The sequence below is a fragment of the Copidosoma floridanum genome, unplaced genomic scaffold (assembly GCF_036245765.1).
Source record: "Copidosoma floridanum isolate Cflo_tuat_1 unplaced genomic scaffold, Cflo_Japanese_pri ptg000001l, whole genome shotgun sequence".
Taxonomy (NCBI): domain Eukaryota; kingdom Metazoa; phylum Arthropoda; class Insecta; order Hymenoptera; family Encyrtidae; genus Copidosoma; species Copidosoma floridanum.
The window spans coordinates 360,797-385,424 of record NW_028321878.1 but is presented as its reverse complement, the minus strand read 5'-3'; the positions used below and the strand labels follow the sequence as shown (position 1 = coordinate 385,424).

At 39.6% G+C, this 24,628-nt stretch overlaps 3 protein-coding genes and 1 pseudogene across 3 annotated transcripts; all 4 read left to right on the top strand.

Annotated features, from left to right (window-relative positions):
- The first annotated feature begins 1,722 nt into the window (after positions 1-1,722).
- klhl10 (kelch-like protein 10) lies at positions 1,723-4,616 on the top strand. The gene is made up of 8 exons (XM_014360711.2): positions 1,723-2,024; positions 2,128-2,443; positions 2,504-2,956; positions 3,031-3,200; positions 3,313-3,482; positions 3,558-3,716; positions 3,895-4,099; positions 4,379-4,616. Exons 1-8 carry the CDS (start codon positions 1,723-1,725, stop codon positions 4,614-4,616), a joined length of 2,013 nt encoding a protein of 670 aa, XP_014216197.1.
- Positions 4,617-5,589: 973 nt separating this feature from the next.
- scat (VPS54 subunit of GARP complex scat) lies at positions 5,590-11,762 on the top strand. The gene is made up of 13 exons (XM_014360742.3): positions 5,590-6,008; positions 6,866-7,280; positions 7,393-7,519; positions 7,612-7,775; positions 7,841-8,040; positions 8,117-8,302; positions 8,374-8,500; positions 8,575-8,829; positions 8,917-9,321; positions 9,403-9,680; positions 9,765-9,982; positions 10,073-10,289; positions 10,453-11,762. The coding sequence occupies exons 1-13, from the start codon at positions 5,881-5,883 to the stop codon at positions 10,712-10,714; spliced, it is 2,982 nt and encodes a 993-aa protein (XP_014216228.2). The 5' UTR covers positions 5,590-5,880; the 3' UTR covers positions 10,715-11,762.
- A 366-nt stretch (positions 11,763-12,128) lies between these two features.
- LOC106645015 (cytoplasmic dynein 2 light intermediate chain 1) lies at positions 12,129-15,976 on the top strand. The gene is made up of 7 exons (XM_014360762.3): positions 12,129-12,145; positions 12,381-12,501; positions 12,565-12,666; positions 12,765-12,943; positions 14,847-15,143; positions 15,306-15,543; positions 15,905-15,976. Exons 1-7 carry the CDS (start codon positions 12,129-12,131, stop codon positions 15,974-15,976), a joined length of 1,026 nt encoding a protein of 341 aa, XP_014216248.2.
- A 3,620-nt stretch (positions 15,977-19,596) lies between these two features.
- LOC111643979 (U1 spliceosomal RNA) lies at positions 19,597-19,767 on the top strand (annotated as a pseudogene).
- The last annotated feature ends 4,861 nt before the right edge of the window (positions 19,768-24,628 follow it).

Sequence of the window (24,628 nt, the reverse complement as noted above, 5' to 3'; positions counted from 1 at the left end):
AGCTATAATATACACCTAGTTTCATTGACGATGTACACATAGTTCATTACTTCATTTTAATTTTAATTAAGTGCAGTTTTTTTTTTTTTTTTTTTCGTTTATTTATTTAGCATTTTCTCGAGGCGATATGATGCATTCGCAAGCACATTTTCAGAGGTCAATAGAATTATTAGAAGAAAAACATGTAGGTACGTTGGCGCAGAAACAAGTCTGCTTGAACGTTGTGAGAAATTTTGCGCAAACAAAATTTTTACTCGCGAGGCTATCGCTCGAAGAAACAGAGTTACCATAAAATCTTTGCCCAGTTTTTTCCAGTGGTGGCAGAAATTAAACATTTATAAAACTGAACGGCCATCCTCGTTGTATTGTGTGTGATACAGTGTATAATATATGAACAAACATTAAGTATGTGCATTGCAGAGCAATAAGTAGTACAATTTATCGTTAGTGTTAATGTAGATAGACGGGTAGTGTAGGTATAACGTTGGACATGGTCAACATTTTTATCCAACTCCTATAATATTACTTTGTTGTGACTCGCTTTTTTTTCGTAGATATAAGTACCTGCTACATTATTAATGATAATTGTTGTTGTTGTTTTAACTGCAGTTGAGATATTGTTGTATGGATTAAGAAAAAACACATTTATATCGACCAATTGTCATAGCTTGTTAACTGTTTATTTATTTCTACATAATATTATGTCAATGGTATAAATAATCATACACGATGTAGGACAGTAATAGTAGTAACATATTATTAACATGTACCTATAATTAATATTTAAATTTATATTAAAAAAAAAATTTTTTTTTAGTATTTTATTATTTTTATTCGTTAAAAAAAATTTTTTTTATTATTTGAAATTTTTTTTCGCTTTCGTAATCGTTTCACTATTTGGCAGCAGCGTCAAGACTAATAATACACATGCATGCACTCTCGTAAAAAACTATTGTAAAAATCTGTGCACAAATTGTGTAAACCTACTTTGACTGTAATAAAGCTATCCTGTAAATATTGTTGAAATGTTGATGTAAAGAACTCGAATGAATAAAGTTAGTGTAAATAAGTACCTCTAACGTGGTTGAATATACTTGAATGTAAAAAAAAAAAAAAAAAAATAGATGTATGTTTAATTACGTTATACTGATTTCCCCATGTATAGGTGGCGGTAAGTGTTTACAGGAGGGTGAAGTGAGTGGCCGATTGCGCGTTGACGTTGTTGTTGACGTGCCGATGTCGCCCCGCCGACGGCCGTCATGCTGCTTGTGATAATAATTCTCGGTTCGTTCAACAGGTCTCGGCGAAAAAAAAATTCCGCGTTAAAGTCAACGTAAAAATAAATTCCGAATATCGATTAGCGTAAATGGGCCCGGAAAGTTCAATGGCCGGAGTTTTTGAATTTGATTGATTGAAGCGCGATCAAGTAATACATCATATCTTATCGACCTACCCATGCTGCGACTGGCGGGAGCAAGGCTGTTCCACCCGGTGATATGAGAGCCCCTTGTCGGCAGGCTGCAGTCAAAATTATTATCGTCCGGTGCGGAGCCTGCATGAGGCGTCTCACTTGACACATCGTACATTAACTCACCCATCACCGATCAAACCTAACCACCGGCCCGTCCCCAAAGCAGCCAAGGTTACCTCTCTACCCGTGCATGTATATATATGTAATATGCTGGCCGTGGGGTCCTTTGTAGGGTAAATTGTCAAGTGAAAATGCAACAGAACTCGATTGCCATGGACGTGGATGAGAACAACAATAGTATAAACAATGGCAACCACAACCTGCCGATGATGATGGACGCGAGTGGGGGCGAGGCGAGCAAGGGATGCTGCGCCAGTGGCAAGTGCCTGTTGGCCGACAAGACGAGCGGCCGGTGCATGAGCACCCAGGCGATGCAGTCCCTCTACGACCTGAGGCAAAACAACTTGCTCTGCGACGCGGTCCTTAGACTCGAGGACGGTGGCGTCTTCCCGATCCACCGGGTCATCCTCTCGGCTTGCAGCTCGTACTTTAGGTGGGGGGGGGGGCACACACACACACTTCATCATTATTAAAAAAAAAAAACCCTCTCGCCATGGGGGTGGAGCAAGCGAGCCAATTTTTGATGGTTTTTTAAGGACCCTGTTCACCACGTCTCTGCATCCCAAGGAGAAGACGGACTTTTTGCTGCCCAACGTCAGCAGCAAGATCATGAACCAGCTGCTGGAGTACGCGTACCTGCGCACCCTCGACGTCAAACGGGACAACGTCTGCCAGTTATTGAGCAGCGCCGACTACCTGAGCTTTCTCGGGGTCGTCGAGCTCTGTTGCGAGTATCTCCGGGCCAACCTGACCCCGGAGAACTGCATCGGGATCATGAGCTTCGCGAAGGAGCACTTTTGCAGGGGCCTCGAGAAAAACGCGCGCCTCTACATCATGCGGAACTTTGTCAAGGTTCGTGCGAGGCGCATGGTTGTGCCCAATAACCACAACAACTGATGATTGTATGCTCAGGTGGCGGAGAAGAGCAAGGAAATATTGTTGCTGCCGATAAACGAAGTGACGGCGTTGATAGGCGAGGACGAGCTCAACGTGAAGAACGAGGAGACGGCGTGGGAGTTGGTGCTCAGGTGGATCAATCACGAGCCGGAGGGGCGCAAGCACCACATCGTCGAGTTCATGCGCAACATGAGGCTGGGGCTCCTCGACACCCAATTCTTCCTCGAAAACGTCAAGGAGCACCCGTACGTGGCGGGCAACGAGGCCTGTCGGCCCATCATCATCGAGACCCTCAAGTTTCTCTACGACCTCGAGATGATAACCCTCAAGGACGGGGAACTCCCGACTCCCGAGATCGCCCGGCCGAGGGTGCCCCACGAGATATTGTTCGCCATCGGGGGCTGGTGCGGCAACTCGGCGACCAACCTCATCGAGACCTACGACACGAGGGCCGATCGTTGGGTCAAGGTCCGCTCACTCATACCTTTGTACATGTTACGAATAACCGACAAGTTAGTGAATTTATTATCGCGGCTTGGCAGGTGGAAGAGGGCGATCCTAGCGGGCCGAGGGCCTATCACGGCACGGCCGTCGTCGGGTTCAACATATACGTGATCGGTGGCTTCGACGGAGTCGATTACTTCAACAGCTGCCGGTGCTTCAACGCGGTCACCAAAAAATGGCTCGAGGTCGCCCCCATGAACTTTAGGAGGTCTTTCATTATTTCTGTTTTTTCTTTTTTTTTTAATTCCCCACTAAAAAAATACATACAACAATTACTACGTGGAGTGATTGACGCACAACATGATCATACGTGCGCGCAGATCGTACGTGAGCGTAGCCGTGCACAACGACTACGTGTACGCGATGGGTGGGTTCGACGGCTACCATCGGCAGAACAGCGCCGAGCGCTACGATTACCGGCGCAACCAGTGGTCCCTCATCGCCCCTATGAACGCCCAGCGCTCGGACGCCAGTGCAACCACCTTGGACGGTTCGTAAAATTATATATATGTATATGCTCTCCTTCTTGGGCAATTGTGACAAAACAATGAATCATGGGTTGCAGGCAAGATTTACATAACCGGGGGTTTCAACGGAAGGGAGTGCCTGAACACGGTCGAGTACTACGACCCCCAGACGAACCAGTGGACGATGGTGGCACCGATGAGGTCGCGACGGAGCGGCGTCTCTTGCATCGCCTACCACGGCCGAGTCTACGTCGTCGGTACACCATCTTTCTTATTTATACACACTTACCATTCTTACCATTTTGCAAATATTTTGCTCATTGATTTTTTTTTTTTTTTTTTTTTTTTCACTTTGTTATACCTTATACACACGAATGTGCATTTCTTGCCGATTTGATTTGACTTTCCTGTAAAAATGAAAAAAAAAAAAACAAGGTGGCTTCAACGGCACCTCGAGAATGTGCAGCAGCGAAAAGTACAACCCGGCGACCAACACGTGGGCCCGCATACCCGACATGTACAGCCCAAGAAGTAACTTTGCCATAGAAATCATAGACGACATGATATTTGCCATCGGTGGCTTCAACGGCGTCCACACCACCTTTCACGTCGAGTGCTACGACGAAAAGACCAACGAATGGTATCATCATCATCATCATCGCACTTGCGCGTAAAGTGGGTTGAGGATATCAATGAAACTTGGGGATGATATAACCATAAAAAGTCACGATGAGAAGTCGAGTTGACGATAGCTGGAAATGATTAATCGTAACAGATGTGTACCGTTCAAAGAGTTTCATTGAAATCGATGACTCGCAAGGGAAAAAAAAAGAAAAAAATCCTCCTGACGTATGCGTAAAGTCCACGTGCTACACAACTGGTGGTAAGTAAATAATGATCTCGATCGGGCATCTCTCAGGTACGAGGCCACGGACATGAACATGTACCGCTCGGGGGTCTCGGCTTGCGTGATAGCCGTACTGCCGAACGCCTACGACTACATCCACAAGCACCGGGAGCGGCTGATGGAGGAAAAGCGCCAGAAGCTCCTGGCTTTCGAGAACCAGCGCGCCCAGCACCAGCAGCAACAGCTGGCCAGCCGTAACGCTTACCAGCTCGCCCTCATCAACCAGCAGCGACAGCATCAGCAGAGATGAGACTTCACGCGTCCTCTTACCCCTCATATTGCGTCCCTTCGGCTTCAACACCCATCACACTCGCGGGTTACTTGACATTATCAAGGCCAACACGCTATCGTGTCCAAATTTTACGCATATGCTTGGAAATTTTTGCTCATTCATAAAATTACTTGTACCAATAACCCATGTGTTTTCAATTCTAATTCTATTATCATTTCGTTCTAAATGCAGGTCATTAGGTATACTGCATGCACCTACATGTCTCATTTCGAAGAAAAACAATACTTTTAATAATTATCAAACAATTATTGCTTAACTCTTTGTTTTAAGGTTTACAAAAAAAACCATCAACAATATCAACAAAACAAAAAACAATTTATCGAAACAAGTTCAACTTTTTAGTACTTATCCAAGATTTTCTGTCCGATAGTATGTCACAACTCCACTGGTAGGGAAAGTAGTAACGTAACTCTTGTTTAAAAAATTCTACGTGATTCATTGATGTTGGTCATTTTTAAACAGAGTGAATTAAGTGAGTACTGCCGCTATTGGCTGATTATCGCGCGGAACTTCTTGCATATAGAACGTATTATGACTTGCATATGCATGTATAGAGAAAATCCACAAAAACATCCCCTTTTTGTTCCCCACTGTAATGAAAAAAAAAAAAAAAAAAAAAAACCTTGAAACTGAGCTCATTTTACTCGTAGTGCCATGTACTGTGAGAAAAACAATTTTTTCAACACGGGTTTCACGTAGCAGTTTCCACGTAAATGTCAGAAAAAACGTGTCACCCTCACTAAAACCCGTGTTCAAAATTTTTTTTCTCATAGAACACGACATTATTATGAGTAAAATGAGCCCAGTTTCAAGGGTTTTTTTTTTATTAAAATGGGGAACGAAAACGGGATGTTTTTATGGATTTAGTCATGTATATAGCTCGAAGCGAGCACGCGAGCAGACGACGACCCATGCAATGGTGCATCGCGGAACACAGACCTCATTACCAAGTGTAACATATACACTTACATGGGTATACAGTAATATATTTAAGGTATATGTAATCAAATAGTTAAATCGCTATAGCCATGATTCAGACAATCAGACATTGTTTAGTTATGTATTAACTTCAGTTAAGCAAGTAGTGAACAGTGTTAAACTCTTCAACAGCTGGGGTGTGTGGTGTCTCCCCACAATTTGTGCTGCATGCCTGCAGCAGTGCACAATATCACGACAGCACAAATAGCATTAAAAATATACATATTGTATATGGGCTAAAAACATGCAGGCCAGCAGGGTGTTTGCGTTGACATCCGCTACAGAATTACCTGCACCTGCGACTGGCCTGCAGCAGGTAACCTGCGAGCACTGCGATAACCTCACCTTCAAACACATCAATGATTTCATCAGGTGAGTTTATAAGTAAACATATACTTAGCTTATACTGCCAACACGCAAGTAACACTCCTACCTACACATAAGTACACACACCAGCACCAAGTAGCATATTTAATTTATTAGCTTTATATCATTACTGAAACATTCGGTCAAGCCTGCTCTTTATTCTATTTCATTTCATTTCACTTTACTCACTTCTTGCTCTCAATATTGGAGTAATTACATGGTTGATTTCATCCAGTTCATTGAATTATTGGTGAGCGGTATGCTTGCTGCTTGCTCTGCTGTTATTGTTGCTGGTGCTGATGCTTACGTCGACGAGGAACCACGCCACTCTTTTCCTTTTCTCATATATAAAATAGGTAGGTGCCTACTCAATTTTCAAAATTATCCTCTGCAACCTCATCTACCATCGTCTCCTCTGCATGTAAACTTTACAAACATAGGCTTATATATGCATATACTTGGCATCACGACAATTTTAGATTCGGAATGCATCATTGATACTTATAAGCTCCAATTTAATTGCCATGCAATTGTCTGTCTGCTGCTCCACTATAGGTATACAGACATTCCATACAGTGCATATTACTTACACGGCCCATACGTTATTTTTGTTATATTTATTGATTTCATCAATCACATTACTAGCTACATAATATAATTATAGAAGCTCTTAAAAGTATATACACTCGAATGTCATGTTACTGCTAAACATAGGTTGTAAGTATGGACAGACCTATCTATAAAAAATGATGTAAACAGACAGCAACAGGCCCACTCTCATAGTATACAAACATGTGAAAAACGTAAAAAATACTTTGTCTTTTGCACTTCAATACATATATATGTATTAATGATGCTTGTAGACACCTGCGCGTGCAACACTGCAGTCAGGAGGGAGGCTCCTTCGTCTGCCGGTATGGTTACAACGGCGTGTGCTCGAGTCTTCCAGTTGAAGGTGTTTCCGACAAGGATTACGTAGCCCATGCCGTGAAGCACGCGGCGACGATGCAGCAGCAGCAAAAAAAAAGCAATGGTCAGTTATTGCTGGCCAGCGGTGTCAGTTCGGCGGTATCGGGCATCCCTGTTTCTTGGACGGTATACTCGGCTGCCCAAAATCTACCTGCTGTGCTCAACGATCCTAATCGAGGCAAACAAAGCAATTTCCTCACCAAGACCTGGGGCGACTCCTTTGTCGAGAAAGTCGACATCCCTAAGTGCCCTTACCTGCCTGAAATAACAGTGCAGCATCTAGAATCCTATTTAAAAAGGATTGCCAAAGTTAGCAAACCAAATCACTTTCAACTCAACTTTTTTTTTTTTTTTTTTTTTTTTACCATTTTTTTCTTCTAATCTCCACTTAACACATGACAAACATCGTTTTTTTTTTCAGAGATATAGAAAGCACACGCGTCTCAATTCCATCTCAAATCTTCCTTCCACTTCATCCTACAAGTTACTACAGAACTTTCCAAATCTCAGGAAAGTCAGAGCTATCAGCAGTAGTAATGGTCCCATTGGTACTTAAACACTTTTTACAATTATATTTTCAACTTTTATAATTTACCAATCGAGATCCAAATTAATTAATGTTTTAAAATATTCGTTACAGAACATTCGCAATTTGACTTGAGTAATATACCAAAAATATTTCTTAATCCTAATTTGGAACTTTCCAAAAAGGAAAACTTTGATCAAGTTTTTGCTTTTTCAAAAGAAGGCCTACTTGGCGAGGGAAGAAATATCGTGTCAAATGTTAAGCAAATGCAAGAAAAAGTAAACAATTCAATTATTCATATTAATTTTGATTGTGGCCAAATAACATGATTTTTTTTTTTCAGCTGACCCATTATTTGGACATTGTCGAAGTTAGAATTGCGGAACAAGTAGCATCTAAATCTCAAGCTTTTTTTCATGCTATGACTTCGCATGATGTATTGATGGAGCAATTGACACAAACTATTACAATCTTGAAAGCTCTGCGAAAAAACATTAATGAAATTGATAATAAGCTTGTCAAAAATTCATTTCAAGTTTTGAGGTAAGTTTCAATGGGTGTTTTTAATAAAATGTCCTGCCCCCAATAATATACTTAAATGCTATATTTTTTTGCTCAGATTGGAGCGCTTGAGGTGTAATCATTTATTAGTGCAAGAAAAATTAAAACTCATAGCAACAGTTCATCAAAGTCAACCAATGATTCAGTCATTGCTGTCAACGCCAGATTACGTCGCCGCATTGGATGTTATTTCTACGACTCAAGAAATATCGTTGCAAGAGTTGAATGGAATTCACAGTTTTCGGTAGTGCTACATTATTTATGTTTTTGAAAAACTAATCCGATTTAAATATATAATTGTAAATCATTTTTTAGGCACTTGGGGTCACAATTGTCAGAAATGGAGAAACTCATAAATAAGATGTTATATACCGAGTTCGAGAGGTATGCGACGGCAGATTTAAATCGACCTTTGTCAAGTGATAATACTGTGCTGGATGGAGTGAGTTTATAATTAAAAAAAAAAAAAAATCTCTTTTCAAATTATTGAAAATTCCATTCTACATTTGTTTACAGGATAAACTGGTATCCATCATATCAGGACTTTTGCGCCAAAAACACTTTCAGTTTATAGATATTTATAAAGAGGAGGCAATGACAACTGTTAGAGCAATAACAAAACAACGTGTCATCGAGTCTTTAGCTGATAGCGACTGTTGTAGCGATCAACAAGCGGCAGCTTTAGAAGTTGGCGGTCTCCCTCTCAACGAGCGATTAAAACTATTAGACAATACGATACATTCTTTGACATCGCTTTTGCATCGAATTAAGGTGGCCAAACGTTTTAAGCACCATTACGAATTTCAACATTGTTCTTTGGTTACAGCAACTTTTTTTTTATTTTTTTTTTATTCACAGACGGTACATAACGTCATAAAAGATACGGCAGATTTGGCAGCAGGGAAATCGTCATCAGAAAGATCCAATGAGTCATTGATAGATCAGCTGTTATCGGATGTAGATCATACGCGCGTGACAACAAAATTATCAGATTCGTTGATTTCCATATGCGATTACTGCCATGAAAGATTGGGAAATCTTGTTTCTGCAAGTCCCTCTGACAGTGATAAAGATAAGGGTTCCATCGATGGATCTTTCAGTAAATTTGATAAAGATTCGTTGAGCTGGAACGATAAGTCTTGGTTAAGTGAAACAGCATCTACCTCGCAAGTTTGCAAATTGGCGAATATTGTCGATAACTTTACGGACACATGTGAAAAATTGTGTGGAAAACAGTGCATAGCCCTTCGTTCCGCTTTCAAGGTTCAATAAACAAATTTTTTTTTTTTTTTCAACATTTTACATCAATAATCAATTTGATGATCGATATTGTTATTTTTACAGGCACAAGCGAGTAAATTTGTACAAAAATTCCATACGGAACGAAAAATAACATTGAGTCACATACTTGACTCGGAACGGTGGAAACAAGCCGATGTTCCTCCCAAGTATCAGGCACTGGTGACTTACGTTTATAAAAATGAAAGTTTTCCATACGAACTGGGTAAAGAAGATATTATCAACAGTGATAAAATTGCCAATGTAATATGTATAGGGGATGAAAAATATGCCATCGTTTGGGCTGTTTTAATATTAATTCAAATCATCCACGAGTACTGCAGGTGAGCGATACATTCCATTACGATAATACGATTTGAATAGACGCGTGTGTGTATACATATATCAGCATGATTGTGCAATTGCAGAACTGGTAGTGAACTGTCAGCCTTGTCTGGAATGATTGGTCGTCAACTTGCCGAATTGCTGCGTCATTACAATTCTCGTTGCTGTCAACTTGTATTAGGTGCTGGCGCTATGCAGGTTGCCGGACTCAAGACTATCACCAGTACAATACTTGTCTTGGCTGCACGAAGCTTAAAACTAGTACTATGGCTAATGCCTTTTGTTAAAGCTCATTTTCAAGGTATGCTTGCAATGCTCAAGTTATTAAAGTACTAGCAATAACAATATAAAAGTGAGAATTGCTCAAGTAAAAATACAATTTCACATCAAGCTTTAGCAGAACAGAGCTGTTATCACAGCGTCGCAGGCATGCCAGCCACGAGCGGAGGAGTTGCATTACTCGATACTGTAGAGCGCGATATTCGATCTCACATTCTCGAGATAGATGGAAAGATATTAACTATTGTTGATAATCTTTTGGGAGGTCAAATTTCTAGTTGGGCTGCCAAGCCACCTGTGCCATCCCAATCGTTTAGAAATATTTCAAGGTTTGTGTTAATTTCTTTCCTTCATCACGAACACACATACACACACAAATTACTACTCATGATATTAAAATTGCAATGCTTGAGTCGCCAGAACTCATCATTATTGCAGTAATATCAACATTACTTATCAGCAAGAGCTAATTATGCATCAATCCATTGACAGGCACTTGGTTAAACTACACGAAGCGGTATCTGGCATTCTGCCGAACGACGAGGTCCAAGCGCTCTATAGAACGGTGAACACGTCTTTCAAAGAAAAGCTTAAGGAACAGCTGGTAAAAATGAACATTGTCAACAACGGTGGTCCCCAACATGGCGTTGTTACTTCCGAGCTCACATTCTACCTGGAGACATTAAGAAACCTCAAAGTTTTTCCCATAGAGGAGTTGGGCAATGATTGTCTCGATGACGTTTGGACTAGATAACATGCAGAGCGTGTTGTGTATTGTATTATCGATGCAATCAAGCACCACAGGTACAGCTGACCAATGGCATTGTTTTCCATGTCTATCATGTGCCCTGCAACGTATTGCAAACGAAATAGTACTAATTCTGTATTCCAAAGCACTGGGAAGTTATTGGTGTTCTGATTTTATTTGCCTTACATACATGTCTACAGCGCGAAAAAAAGTAATTCACGTTGTTTTAATGAGTAAATATAAGCAAATATCACGATTTTCAAATTAATAAAAAATAGACTGATACGACCAGAATTAAAATTCATATGACGAGGTAATGGTTGGACCAAAAAGTGCAAATAACCAATAAAAGTGTTTAATCGCTATATACTAGGCCATACTTATTAAGATTGGTGATTTTAAAAATAACATATATAGTGAGGATACAAAATCTATTTACTGCCACTGGCCGTTTTTTGCTATGATTTATAGTTTGTTTCGCAGTATGTTGATTTGACTTGTAAATATAGGAGAGAGTTCGTAGTTCAAATTTTATAATCAGAATTTTGTCACTATCGTTCACCTCAGACGTGACATTTTTTATCAATTATATGCTGTCAAATTATTTTTATATGCTTCGTAGAGTTAAAGTTTGTTTTTCATGCGTTCATTTTTTTTTGCTCAATCCTGAGGTGTAAATAGTAATATAAATCGAATGCGAATATTAACCGGTTCAAAAATACTAATGTTAACAACTTATGGGGTTATCCGAAGTAAAGTGTCATCTAAAATTGCTTTGGAATGTACGAAATTATTTTTCTGAAAATTTAAATTGTATTTTGTTGTAAATAGAATATTGTTATTATAAAGTCATCGCAGGATCTCACCACAGATTCTTAAAAAGACTGATACATTTTTTAATTAAATTACTATCATGCAAGCTGTCCTACTAAAAATGTCTGAGTCAAACATAATCACAGAAAAAAGCTTTTTGTAAAGCAATTTGTATGTTGCCAAAAATTTTATTATATTTATAATGCATGATAGACACGCAAGAGTCACAATTCATACAATGTTTACCTGGGTTTGAGTTATATATCACTTAAAAAAAAAAAAAAAAAAAAAAAAAAAAAAAAAAAAAAAAATCTAGTCAAGTTTTTCCATATTTTACTAAATCTTTTGTTAAAGATTGTTTATTGTTACGTTATTAATGTATATACATTTCTATAGATAAAAAAGTATTATTATGAAAGAGACATTACATCTTGTAAAATTCTTATTTAACAAATTTTATTTGGAGCGTGAATAGGAGGATAGAGTTGCTATGACGACAAACATGAAAACAGATGGATGTACCACTTTTATCTTGCAAGTGCTATTGTATTGTTGGCTTTTATGTTTTGTTATTTCTCTGCACCTGACTTTATTTTTTGTTTCTGACATGTCTGGCAAAGTAGTGTAAGTAGTAATTAAATAGACTTTTAACATATGTTGTAAATATTTTGGTTATTCATCATTGAATTGAATATGAATACATTATTTGCTAGTTACAAGTAAATTTCTCCTCTTCTTTGAACATTTTCTTTCTTTTAGTGTCTTCTTATAAAATACAATCAACTTAAATAGTTAGTTTTTATGAAAAATAAATTGGTAGCCATCAGGAAATTTTGAAATATTCTCGAAATAATTATAGAAATCAAGAGAATACCAGAGAGTTAGCCTTGAAAATTGCCACAGAAGAAGAAAAACGAAGAAAAACTAATCCCACTGAAAGTCACGAAAAGTCACTCATCATCGTTGGAAGTAAAGAAGTGGCAAGTACTTATACCAAAAGACAAAAAGCTTGTTTTATTAAAAAAACTAAAATTATTGCACAGGGAAAAACGACTATGATATACAGATTTTTAGAAAAAGAAGATACACCCAAGGCAACCCTTGCCATGGATTATTCTTATGGGAGAAAAGCTGGAAAAAGTTTAGTGAGTGTTCAATGAGAATTAATTATAACAGGAGTTACTTTGAAATCCACCTTACAAAATGAAAGCAGCAAATGTTCAAAATGTTCGTAATAATTTAGATAAAGGATGTGGTGCACGTGTGGGAAATCGGTCATCTGACATCGTCCTTGGTGGCAACTGCAATGTCAGGCTCTGCCCTCAGTCATTCGCCGTATCACACAACGATCCTGATAGTGCTTGATCTAAGTAAGCCGGAAATCCTTTGGAATTCCTTGGAAGAGTGCCTCGACGCTCTAAGGTGTTACTCCTCGATCGATTGCTCTAGTACACGTAGTATAACAAAAATCCAATTATCTACATAAGCTCGTGTAATTACAACTGCAATTACAGCCTATCCACCTTTACTCTCATACATTGTTTGACTTGGTGGGAAAGTGGATAAAGTTTTTTTGGGGAGAAGTTATACCAATAATATTAATTACGTGCCTAAAATCACAAATTCTTGATATATCCAACAAACTATTGATGATTTTTTACGTGTTATTTGTGATAAATAGTTGAAAATACTGTTTCAAAGACGTAAGATTACCAAGCAAATTGTAAAAACAGTCCTTACATCTTATTATAAGTTTCAAAGTTTTTGTGAAAAAATCCCTGTATGTGTAAACTACCGCACAATAAGTGCATCGTTGCAAATCATGCAGATATAAAAAAAAAGACTCGTAATCGGTTGATCTTTGGGACCTCTTCATTGTTCTCAATTCAATTATAAATGGACAAAAAATATTCGTAGCATTATTTTATGCCAATATTCCGTGATTACAAAATAAAGACATTTTTTATTTTTTTCTGATATCTTTAAAAATAATGAAACAGTAAATTTTACTTTGCAGAACCCATAGAAGGCAAAAATTCATCTCTGAGGTCAAAATGATGGGCTTGAAAAAAAATCCAGATTTTCAAATGGCTGTACTTATCTTCGTAAATAATACAAATATCAAAAATAAGACGATGATTTGTGATCAGTTAATTTTATCAAATTTTTTTTAAACTGTCGATTTCTAAAATTTCCTCCCTTTTGAAAGTTCAATGCAAAATGCCCTAAAAATATTTCTAGCATTAAATTTAACTAATTAGCATTATACGAAAACGCAGTCTTCGTTCTAATGTCGAAATTGTCTTCCGATCAAAGAGTAATACAAAGTTCAATACGATTGCACTTTTGCAAATAATGCAAAGCAATACTCAATTTTTCGTGATTAGTATATTTTATTTGTAGTAAAAATTTTCAGGAGTCGTTAGAAACTGGGTGAAAAAAGTTTTGTAATATTTAATTTTATTGTTTGATGTATGCATAAATATATCTGCTTGTTTGTTAAAAAAAATGACTTTTTTTATGGAAAAAATATTGACATCTGAGCATATACAAATGCTGTAGATATATCTAGGACATACAGGTTCAAGTTGAAAAGTGAGGAGGTCTCGAAGACCGAAGGTGAAAAAAAAAATTCATGAAATTCACTGATCCCGAATCGTAGTAATTTTCTTGAAATATGGATTATGTATGAAAGATACAGCTATTTTAGGTTCTTGACGGTTTTCAGGCCAAAAATGTCGACATTTGAGAAAAGTCTCAGTAGCATAACTGAATGGTACTAATATTTCTAGGTCACTCCGGGTTACTTCAGTTACTTGAAACTTATATATATATCGTACATACATGGATGCATTTTCACGTACACACAGCTTGTGAGCGTCTCGGCTCACCCCCATGCTAGATAAAAAAAATCGTTTTACATCAAAAACAGATGATTTATAAGTGGTTGCATCGTGCTCTAACAAAAATGTGAGGCACTCCTACGCACGCATTGGTTGTTACTAAAAAAGGGAAAAATTTGTTATAGAAAAGAGAAAAAAAATCCAAACCAAAATTTCATTTAAGGTTTTCTCGAAAACAAAATTGCGTACGATCAGGGCTCATAGAGTATACAATTTTTTTTTTTTTTCGACTCATTGACTTTTCTGAGCTAATGAAATAATTTCGTATTTATAAAATCGACAACTTGGCATGCCTTTGTCTGTTGTATAAGGTATAACAAAGGGGGGGGTATATGCATTAATTAACCTCCAGGCGAAGGTGAAATTGGGCAGAAAAAAAAAAAAAATTAATGTTATAAAAGGAAATGAAAAAACTTGTGCAGGAAGGCCATGAAAATAAGCTACTCGGACGAATTGGTGCGGGAAATGCTGGAGCAGAAGAAAAAGACATTAAAAGAGCCGACGGCCGATCTGTTCCCAATGAAGGTGTGCCTGATCGGGGGCAAGTACGACGCGTTCCGAGAGTTGCACGTCGACGACCGCGAGCTCGTGGGCCAAGTACTAAGAGCGACCGCTCACACGTTGGGCGCGGGTCTGCACTACCACTCGGCCAAGGACGCTCACCTGCTGCGCAAGACCAAAGAGCTGCTCTCGCAGTACGGATTCCGGGGCCAAGTCGCGTAAGACCCCTACTCCTCCAGCGATTCATTTGAATTAATTTCCGTTCTCCGCAATAGCCGCTTTGGCCGATAGTGAAATGAACCATGCTTACACCTGCTGTGATTATAATATTATGATACCTCGTCCAGAGATGTGAGAAAAGCCGTTTGTATGTACTGCAGAAGGGCGAGCGTGACGGACTACGAGAAGCCGCTTTCGGTGGTCGCGGGCAGCGACTCCTTCGACGCGATAGATCTGGGGTACTCCGTTGGAAAGCCCACCACGACTTTGGACGCCATCGGGCAGATCTACGTGACCCGCTTCCCCCAGGACTCCGGGGAGCCCGGGGCCGGCGTCGACGAGTCGAGCCAAGAAGCCGCCGAGCCGCTCGTCGATCGGTTGCGGCTTCAACGCGAGCAAGTGAGCAAAGCCATCGCCACGCCACCGCTACTTTTGCACTCCTCTCTCGCAAAATGTTGTCTCCAAAGGACACCGCGGCCCGGCAAACAAACATTTTTTTCTCTCGTCGTACCAAACCTAATCAAATCTCGCGACTCGATACTTGGGTACCTACTTGTGTCTATAACATATAACATTAATCAGACATAACTCGAGCACGTGTATTATTGAATAAAATGGATGAGTACCCAAGTATACCGAGTATATCATTACCATTACTGGACATGGCTCGTCGGCTTGCATGACGCGAATAGTAAACATATGTAAAACGTGTATATTACGAACTATTTATTATCAATAATTGCAATCTTTACATTTTTAGGAAATCAGCGTTCTGTTACGCCAAATGCTCGAGGCCCCAAGTACCAACATCCCGGTTCCTGAGCCTTACTGAAAATATTCTACAAATATAAAGAAAAAGAAGAAAAAAAAAAAAAAAAAAAACTATTTGAAAGATTGTAAATAACGATGTGAAATAAATGTTACTAAAAACACATACGAGGCTCATGTTTGTACATTTACAGTTAACATTATATAAGCTATAGATAATTCCGTAAAAGGAAGCTCGAGCAGAAGTTTTAGGGGAAAAAAGCAAGTATTGCGTAAAAGCCTATACATGTACACAAATGAATAAAATAAAGTCAATAAAATGAATAGAAAATGGCCAACTGCGGGCTTACAACATTGTAGGAGGTGTCGGTAAAACAAACGAATGATGTATATAACACACGTATCATCATCATCATCATCATCATCACATAACATTATTTTCGTATACGTTAAAAATTGGTGGGACGGGTTTTCATACTCGTAAGTTAGTGCGCCAAGGAGGTACCTGCTTGCTATACGGGAAAACAATGACACGTGTCAGTGGTGGTGAAAATGAATGTGGAGACGTGCCTGGTGTCCATTTATTGTATAAGCGAAGGTATATGATGTACGGAAAAGAAAGCTCTCAGCATCCGCGAGACGCGGGCCAAAAAAGCACGGGTGGCTCACTTATTGGGCTCGGAAGAGAGAATGTAACGCAAGCCCGCAGGTACACCTAAACCCGCCTACTTACGTGTGGTTGTCGAGGAAAAAAGCGAAAAAGGTAAGAACAAGATAGCCGATATACGGACACAACGGGAGCGCGAGATTGATACGCGTGCGCTCCTCCTCCTCTCCTTGGCCCCTCGCTTTCTTTCTCTCGCCCGTGGAGGTCCGAACGCATGCGCTCCGGGGATGTCCACGGATGCGGGACCATCGTCGTCGCCGCGGCAGTGGGAGTCGGTCGGCGAGTGAGCGAGCAAACAAGCAAGGAGTCCACCTATATTTAAGACAACGACAACGACGACTACGACGAGGAGGAGGAGAACCACGACAAATTGGTCGTCTTCGCCCAGGAGTCCGGGAGTAGGTGAGTCGTTGTTGTTGTTGTTGTGGCCCACCCGCGCTAGTTATACACCTGCGCATTTTTGTGCTCGAGCGAGCAACGAGTACAACAGAGAGCCGTGCATGCATACCTTATATCAGCTTATACGCCGGACCGAGTGATTGGTACCACCACACGTCGTAGGTGTAACACCTGCGGTAGGAAGGGCGAGAAAAAAAAAGGGGGGGGGATAGGAGGGAGCTTATCGATTGCGCGCGGCCCCCATCACACGCGTAGAGGCGTCAGCGAGATAAAAAGGACGAGCGACAACCAGGTCATTCGAAATTCGCGGACTCGAGGTGGTGATATTGCAGGCCCACCAACTCCTCTCCAATGCTCCTCCTCGTCCGGGTATTGCGTACCCACTTGCTTGTGAATTAAAATTAACCTGTAATAGGTAATCTCCACACTACAGCTGCAACGTCAAATAAAATTATTACAACGCGGTTTATAGGTAAACCCCCGACTGCCCTTTATTTGTCTCGATTTGCCTGTTGTAATTTAATCACTCAAATCGCCAATAGTGTATTACCCTACCTAACTAGTAACTACAGTGTACCTGAGTGTATACCATGTAATACTTTGTGCATGGATACCGCCGCGCCAGAGTTATCGTTCCAGTTTCGTGAACACGGCGCGGCACGGACAGTACTTTGGTATACCTTACATACGCGTACAGTAACAATAATAATAATAATAATAATAATACCTACCACTACTAAATATACATAGGTAACAACACTGGTTGGCATTAGGTAAAGTATACCTACATAGGTACATTATAGCGGTGACTCTCTCTCTCTCTCTCTCTCTCTTGGTATTGCTCTGCGGTATCGCCGACCTTGATCCTGCATCAGAGAGTCAAAGTGAGAGAGAGGGCAGTGGAGGACGGCTAGATACGTATACCTACATAAATGTGTTATCGAGAAATACGAAAACTCGGCGGATTTTCGTGCTGACGTCAAGAGTCGGTGGTGTTGAGCTTATTTTTTTAGCGCTCAAAGCCACGGCCACCGCTGCTTATACAAACAATTGCAAGTTTAACAGACCCGCAGATCCATTCTCACTGATCTTTTTTTTCCTTTTTTTCCTTTTTTAAAGACGAAAAAAAAAAAGAAAAAAAGATGCCAATCCGCTTTGTTTCGGCATCGGTACACGTTTATAAATCTCCAATGTACTTGTAGTGTGGTATGGCAATGCGCGTTTCGGAGTGCACGTATACGTACCGTTTGACAATCCAGCCACGTGTGTACCAATGTCAGTTATCGCAGAGGCCGTCGAATTTCTGACAACTCGGTGCGCATCATATAAGCTTGCACGTAATATTAATTTGACAATCACTTGGAGATAAACCATCGTGCTCTTTGCAAGAGAGAGAGTGAGAGAGAGAGAGAGCCTCTCATGCCTATATACTTAGTACTGTACGCTTCCCTAGTCAGTTTCCCCACCTTGAATTAACTCTCGTCTCTACCGTACACGGCCAACCTAGGTAGGTACATACTACTTGCTCACCCTCTTGCGGCACTTCTCTACCACATCTACCTGCAGCTATAGCAATTTTCGCTTCGTGGCGCCAACACGAACCTCTTTTTAATAAAATGACTGACGTCCTCCTTGAGGAGCTTCCAGCACTCTCGGTCTCACCGTATGCTTCCACCACCCCCTTTTTTTTCACTTGGTCCAAAGATCTGTGCGTTTTCGTGTAAGCCTTTCTTCTTCGAATCTGTGCCCACTACGCTGTTTTTATCAATTCAATCATTTTCTCTTGTTTTCAGTTATATACGTGCATCATCAATTTTCATCGATTCCACCCATATACATACATATGCTTTCGATAGTACACTCATTGTAACATATTTTAGCTCATCAACCATCTGAACCTCAACATCGCCATCCCCACGAATATCATCACAACAAAGTACCTATATCATTTACGCGTCATCGATGCAATTATAATTAAGCTGTAAGCATTGTAACGTGCACTCGGTTATGAGGACTTACCCGAGAGACGCGTGGGTGGGTGGATCAAATCTGCACTTTGAAATTTTCCAGGCAGAAGCTTACTGTTATTGTTGCGTACGTGTGCGCATGTCTCGTTGCATTGCAAGCAATATTATACACATGGGCATTAACTGTGTGTGTATATATATGTATGTATGTATTATTACGTACACAAAACTTTTCGCAGTACGAATCTGGCTATTAATTATTTATTGTTAGTAGGTATAGATACAACATGGAGGTTCAGAGATTTGTCTGACGGGCATCGTGGTTGTTGTTATACCTAATAACACCCATACAGTTACATAAATGCAGGTGCTACGTAGGTCCAGTGCTATAGGTATACCTTTTCATCGATAATATCGCGTCAATTTGGGCTTAACCTCATACATCATCTTGATGCGCGCGACTGCCATGCATATAAAACTTTGATCGTCGATTGTTCCCTTTGGGTAAACATTAAGTAACGCGACGAAAGATTATTTTTCAAAGGCAGCCGCTAGGGTTCGCCGACCGATTTTTTAAGCTGATTTTCAATATCCCCAAACAGATTTGTCCGATGAAGCGCATAAAGTGGAGGGCGATCGGTGCGACCGGCATAACTTACTTGGCGCGGAGGATGCACCGCGATCACGAAGGCGGTTCCTTCGGGGAGAGGCCTCGGCCCATTGCACCAACGGGCCGTGGCGGAACCTCGCGAGTACTCTCTTTAAGGGGTATCTCGGGCGCATAATTTTTGGCAGTCGGGACATGCGTTCGCGCGGTCCCGGTAATACGAGAAAAAAAACAAAAAACAATCGTAATACATTTGATTGTATCCCGCTTACAACAAAGTGGGCATGTATAGCGTGGTACCGTTAGTCACAGTCACATTGCTCGAGTACTTGACATTAAAAAAAACGGCATTTTGTACCGTATCAATTTCGTTCCTGCAGAACATCTGCATTAATCGCAAGAAAATTTGTATCCTCTTACTACTTAACAAAAAAAAAAAAAAAAAAAAAAAAAAAATTGGTAGCTGAAAGAATAAAATCTTGTTGCTTGTTCACAAGGAAATTGATCATTATTAAGTTAACTCTTGATATATTCGGATTTACTTGTTATACTTGGATCCCGAATTTTCAAATGTATCGTGCCCGACAGACTATTTCATAATATCATCACACTTCTATTGCTACGATAACGTACAATCACACAATATGTTATTAAGTAGACTATATCATTTGTCGGGACAAATATTATATTTTCAGTTTTGCTCCAATGTAGGTCACGAGGAAAAAAATTGTGTTTTTTTCTATAGAATTCCGAAAGTATACATTCGTGAAAATAACTTGATACTAATGTCATAAAGGGCAGTGATTGTTTAGCGTTTGTGAGAAGATGGGAGGGGGGGGTCATTAAAAAAATTTAAAATACGAAAAAAAGGTCGAAAAGAATTGTACGGAAGTGAGAAACGAGGGTGGGTGGGTACACAAACAGCCAGGTGCCATATAAACACGAACACAAGTCAATTGAATGGAGATCTGCAGTAGTAGGTGCAACTAAACTGCGACAGCGAGTTTGACAGGGTGCACTTGTTTGTCTTCTCGTGTGCACGATATGCACAGTCGCATGAGCACACAAAGATATAGGTACGTATTTAAGCGTATGTGTACATATATATTATATGATGTATAGAAGCTAGGTATTGATCCGGAAAATAGCGCGTGGCAGGTATACCTATATGTATACATGAACAGGCATTGGCACGTACAGTGTGTATACATAAACACTGCACATGCACGCGGATGCTGCTTCGATGATGCCCCCCCCCCTCCCCACACCGTTTGTTGTACGCGTGTGCTTTCTTTACAGCCCACCCTCGAGGTCATGCTGATATTTATCTCTCTGTATCCATTCAGTTTTTATCTACCACGATGCGCTCGACGATGGGACTCGTGCAGCGCTTCGAACGGATCTCTTTTTGCATTTGATTAGCACCAGCTACTTTTCATTTTTTCACATCTCTTATCATTAGATTCATTGAAACGCCCGTACGAAATGTAAAAATCATAATTATACTCGATACATCTCGGTTCTTAGAGTTGATTGTGAAAAATGCTGGTTGAATTAAAAATATCTTTATACAAGACGCTTGTGATGTACGTAAATATTAATTTAGAACTGCCAATTAGGTCTGGACGATTGTACAAAAATTTTCTTGCAACAAAGGAAAGTCAAAACAAATATGGTACTCGGCGAAAAAAAAATTATCAAGCAAAGCTACGATGTGAACTACAAATTGCTGGGAGCGATGCAGGGAGTTTGACATTCGTCAGACAACCAATGCACGAGAGCCATCATATAATTATCGAAAAGAGAAGAAACAGATTGGATGTATTCGAGGCACCCCATTTTTTCTCATTACTTTTTCCAAGCCTATACATGTACGTATGTACCTGCCTATGCCTTCACGAGGAGCCCTTCGGCTCTCTTTTCCTCGTTTCCGTGTACCGTTGAGCCGTTTTTCCTCGTTGACGCGAGGGTTTCACTCGGGAAAATCTAACCCAGCACCGGTACACGGGAAACGAAAGCTCCGAAAACCTGCAGACAAATTGAATCGCTCGCTCCCTTTTCGATCGCATGTGCATATACGTTCCTTCGTTTTGGCAATCTCCATCCCCCCTACCCTCGCGCGTCCTCTATTCGCAAGATATTCTAATGACATTAGGTCGGCGAGCGCGGCAGCAAACGCAATTTCGCCGTTCGATTGCCGATCTTTGAGCTCACAATGCAGTTACCCATACAGGAGCTATAGAGGGGCTCCACCGAGCTTATTACATCCGATCGGGTTTTCCTCCTTTAGCCAACGCAATCAGCCATACCTATACTGTGCGTGCGATATGACATGCGCATGTATATACAACTTGCGCGCGCGCACACACACACACACACACACGACACAATAAAAAATCGAAATTCAATAAATTTGTGACCTTATTATTCATTCACTACTGTACCTCCACGTGTTGAATCAATTGCCTGTTAATAATAGTGTGTATATGTATTTATGTATGTAGTATACTTACGCATGTGTAAATTAATATCATCGCACGACTCGTTGTTTTTTTGTGGTCAAATAAGTACGACAAACTTAAAATTACACTGCAATAACATGTAGGTACCGCTGTAGATTTAATTGCACGCCATCGTCGACGCAAAAAATAGTGAGGGGGAGGGAAATTATAAAAACATGAACGATTGTCAAGTAAACGTGAGAGAAGTAAAATCATCAAGTGATTGTATCGGCAAACATGTTGGAAAAGGGAACGGACTGACCAAGCCATGCTCGCGCTATTTCAATGTAGTTGGTCAATTCCTGAGTATTCATTCCGGCACAAAGAAAAAACACGGAAGGGTTCGAGGCATCACGCAATCCTCGAATCGATATTGCATCCGTGCCTACTCGGGTATTCACCATGAAGGTGCCACCGTACGTAAAGAATAAAAGATAAAGAGAGGCTCTGGGATGGTATCGAAGATAAAAGACGTGCTACTTGTGTATACTTATTCGCGAGATGGGCCATTGTAAAGTATCCCTCTGTATGTACTATCATGTCGCGGGTTGAAAACGAAATGTATAAGTGCCAGAATTTTTTAACGAAAAATTTTCAATAAAATTTGGTTGTTGACATTGCAAAAGAATTTAATGGCAAGTGCGCGCTCGACCGAGGTCACGTCTGTTGATCGAGTCTCATTGCTATGCATGTTACATACTTTAATGATATCCTTCCGTGACTGGCCCTTGTGCTTGGCTGATGATACACGTATACTGTTTAAAACTCGGCCACGAGTCGCGTATACTTACATGTAGAACAAGTGTACTGGTAAAAGTACACACCTGCATGTCCGCACGAAAGTTCCATTTTTAATTCACGTCGATAAGTGAGCTCAATCCCCAAAGGCAGGAATGGAGCTCTAATTGCAAAATTCTTACCTGAACAATAAATCACGTGACCAACGATAATATTTTTGCAGCTTGTAGTTTTGTACAATTTTGGATAAATACTTGAAAACATGGGTAAATAAAAGGTGTTTTGCGAAAATATACCAACACTTAAATATCTTTAAGCATTTTTCTCGGAAATGAAAAATCTCTTTCCTTCGAAGATTTAAAAACCAATAAATTTGTCCAAACAAATTTCGTGATAACTAGGCCCATAAATGCTGATATTAATTTGTGCAATACAAATAAACATCGCGACGTTACGTTTCTTTGATCCCTGATTGTAAAGCATACATTTCATATGTATAACCTTACCTATCTTTAACTATTGATAGAAATTGTTTTTCGGATGAGCAAAAAACAAAGAAATCAAGTTAACGTTTTTTTTCTACGCCTTTTTACAATCAAATTTTTTAACATGAATTGTCAAGTTAGTATCAAATTTGCCTGGAATTACTTTATTTTCTCTGTTTCCCAACGCACATGATATTATTCTCAGAGGAATATTATAATAAAAATTCTGAAATCCACATTAATTGAAGAATTTTTTCAAATTTATTATTTAAAAATTATCGTGCACTTACTAAGCCTGGGAAAAAAAATTACCAACTAGCCTAGGGCTACGTAAAAATTGTTTAAAAGAAAAACAAGAGTATAATAGTTAAATTTTGCAAAGGTAGTTTACCAATGCTCCGTATAATAATTATGAGCAGGTGTAAACGAGGTATACATAATAATAAACATATGTACGTGAAGTCGCGTGTCTGTGTAGTGCTAAAGAGTGCCGACATCACTCCTCACCTTACCTAGATCAATTTTAATGAAAACTGCGACTCACTCGTTGTTATTAATAGATAGCGTTTAATTATTTATAAAAAAGAAAAAAAATGATGTAGCAAGTGCGCAGATGCATGTTACACCTAATACGTAATTGATATAGCACACAAAGAGCTTCGATATAAATATCGGAGCTTTTATGAGAATATTATGGGTCAACGTAAAAACCTTACAGATAGTTTTTCAAACAAAAAATCTGAAAATACATCAAGATGTAAATGTTCAGTTACTTATTAAAAAAAAGTAAAAAAAAAAAAAAAATAAATAATAATGTGAAATAAAACGTGGTAATGCAGCGAGCAAAAGAGTGTGATCTATTAAAATGCAAAGGCATGGAGTTGTCTAGCCTACGTCTGGAGCTCAGTCTCGAGTCACTTTTCTCAAACTCTGAAAGATGAACAACGACCCTTGAAGTAGGGTGGGAAGGGGGTGCGAAGAAGCTCGAGACTCTTACACTTTTGTCGAATAGCCTTTGTGACCTGTTTGTAGGCATGTGCACAAAACATACCCACACTTGCACGAGTCTGATAAAAAAAAAAAAAAAAAAAAACAAACAAACCTTGTTCGTGATGTTAAAGACTATAGGTGTATACGGATAAAATGTAATGAGAGGTATAAACGTACATCATACATTGTCATGGACCTCGCATTTTAAAATTCACTGAGCCGTTTCACTTTTATCGAAATGAAATTTAAAAAGAAAAAATATACCAGAAAATCGGTAGCTAAAAAAATAAAATAGCAAAATTATAATGTTCTCAGAGGTATACATGTCAAGACATAATATAACTTGCAGTTACACACAAATA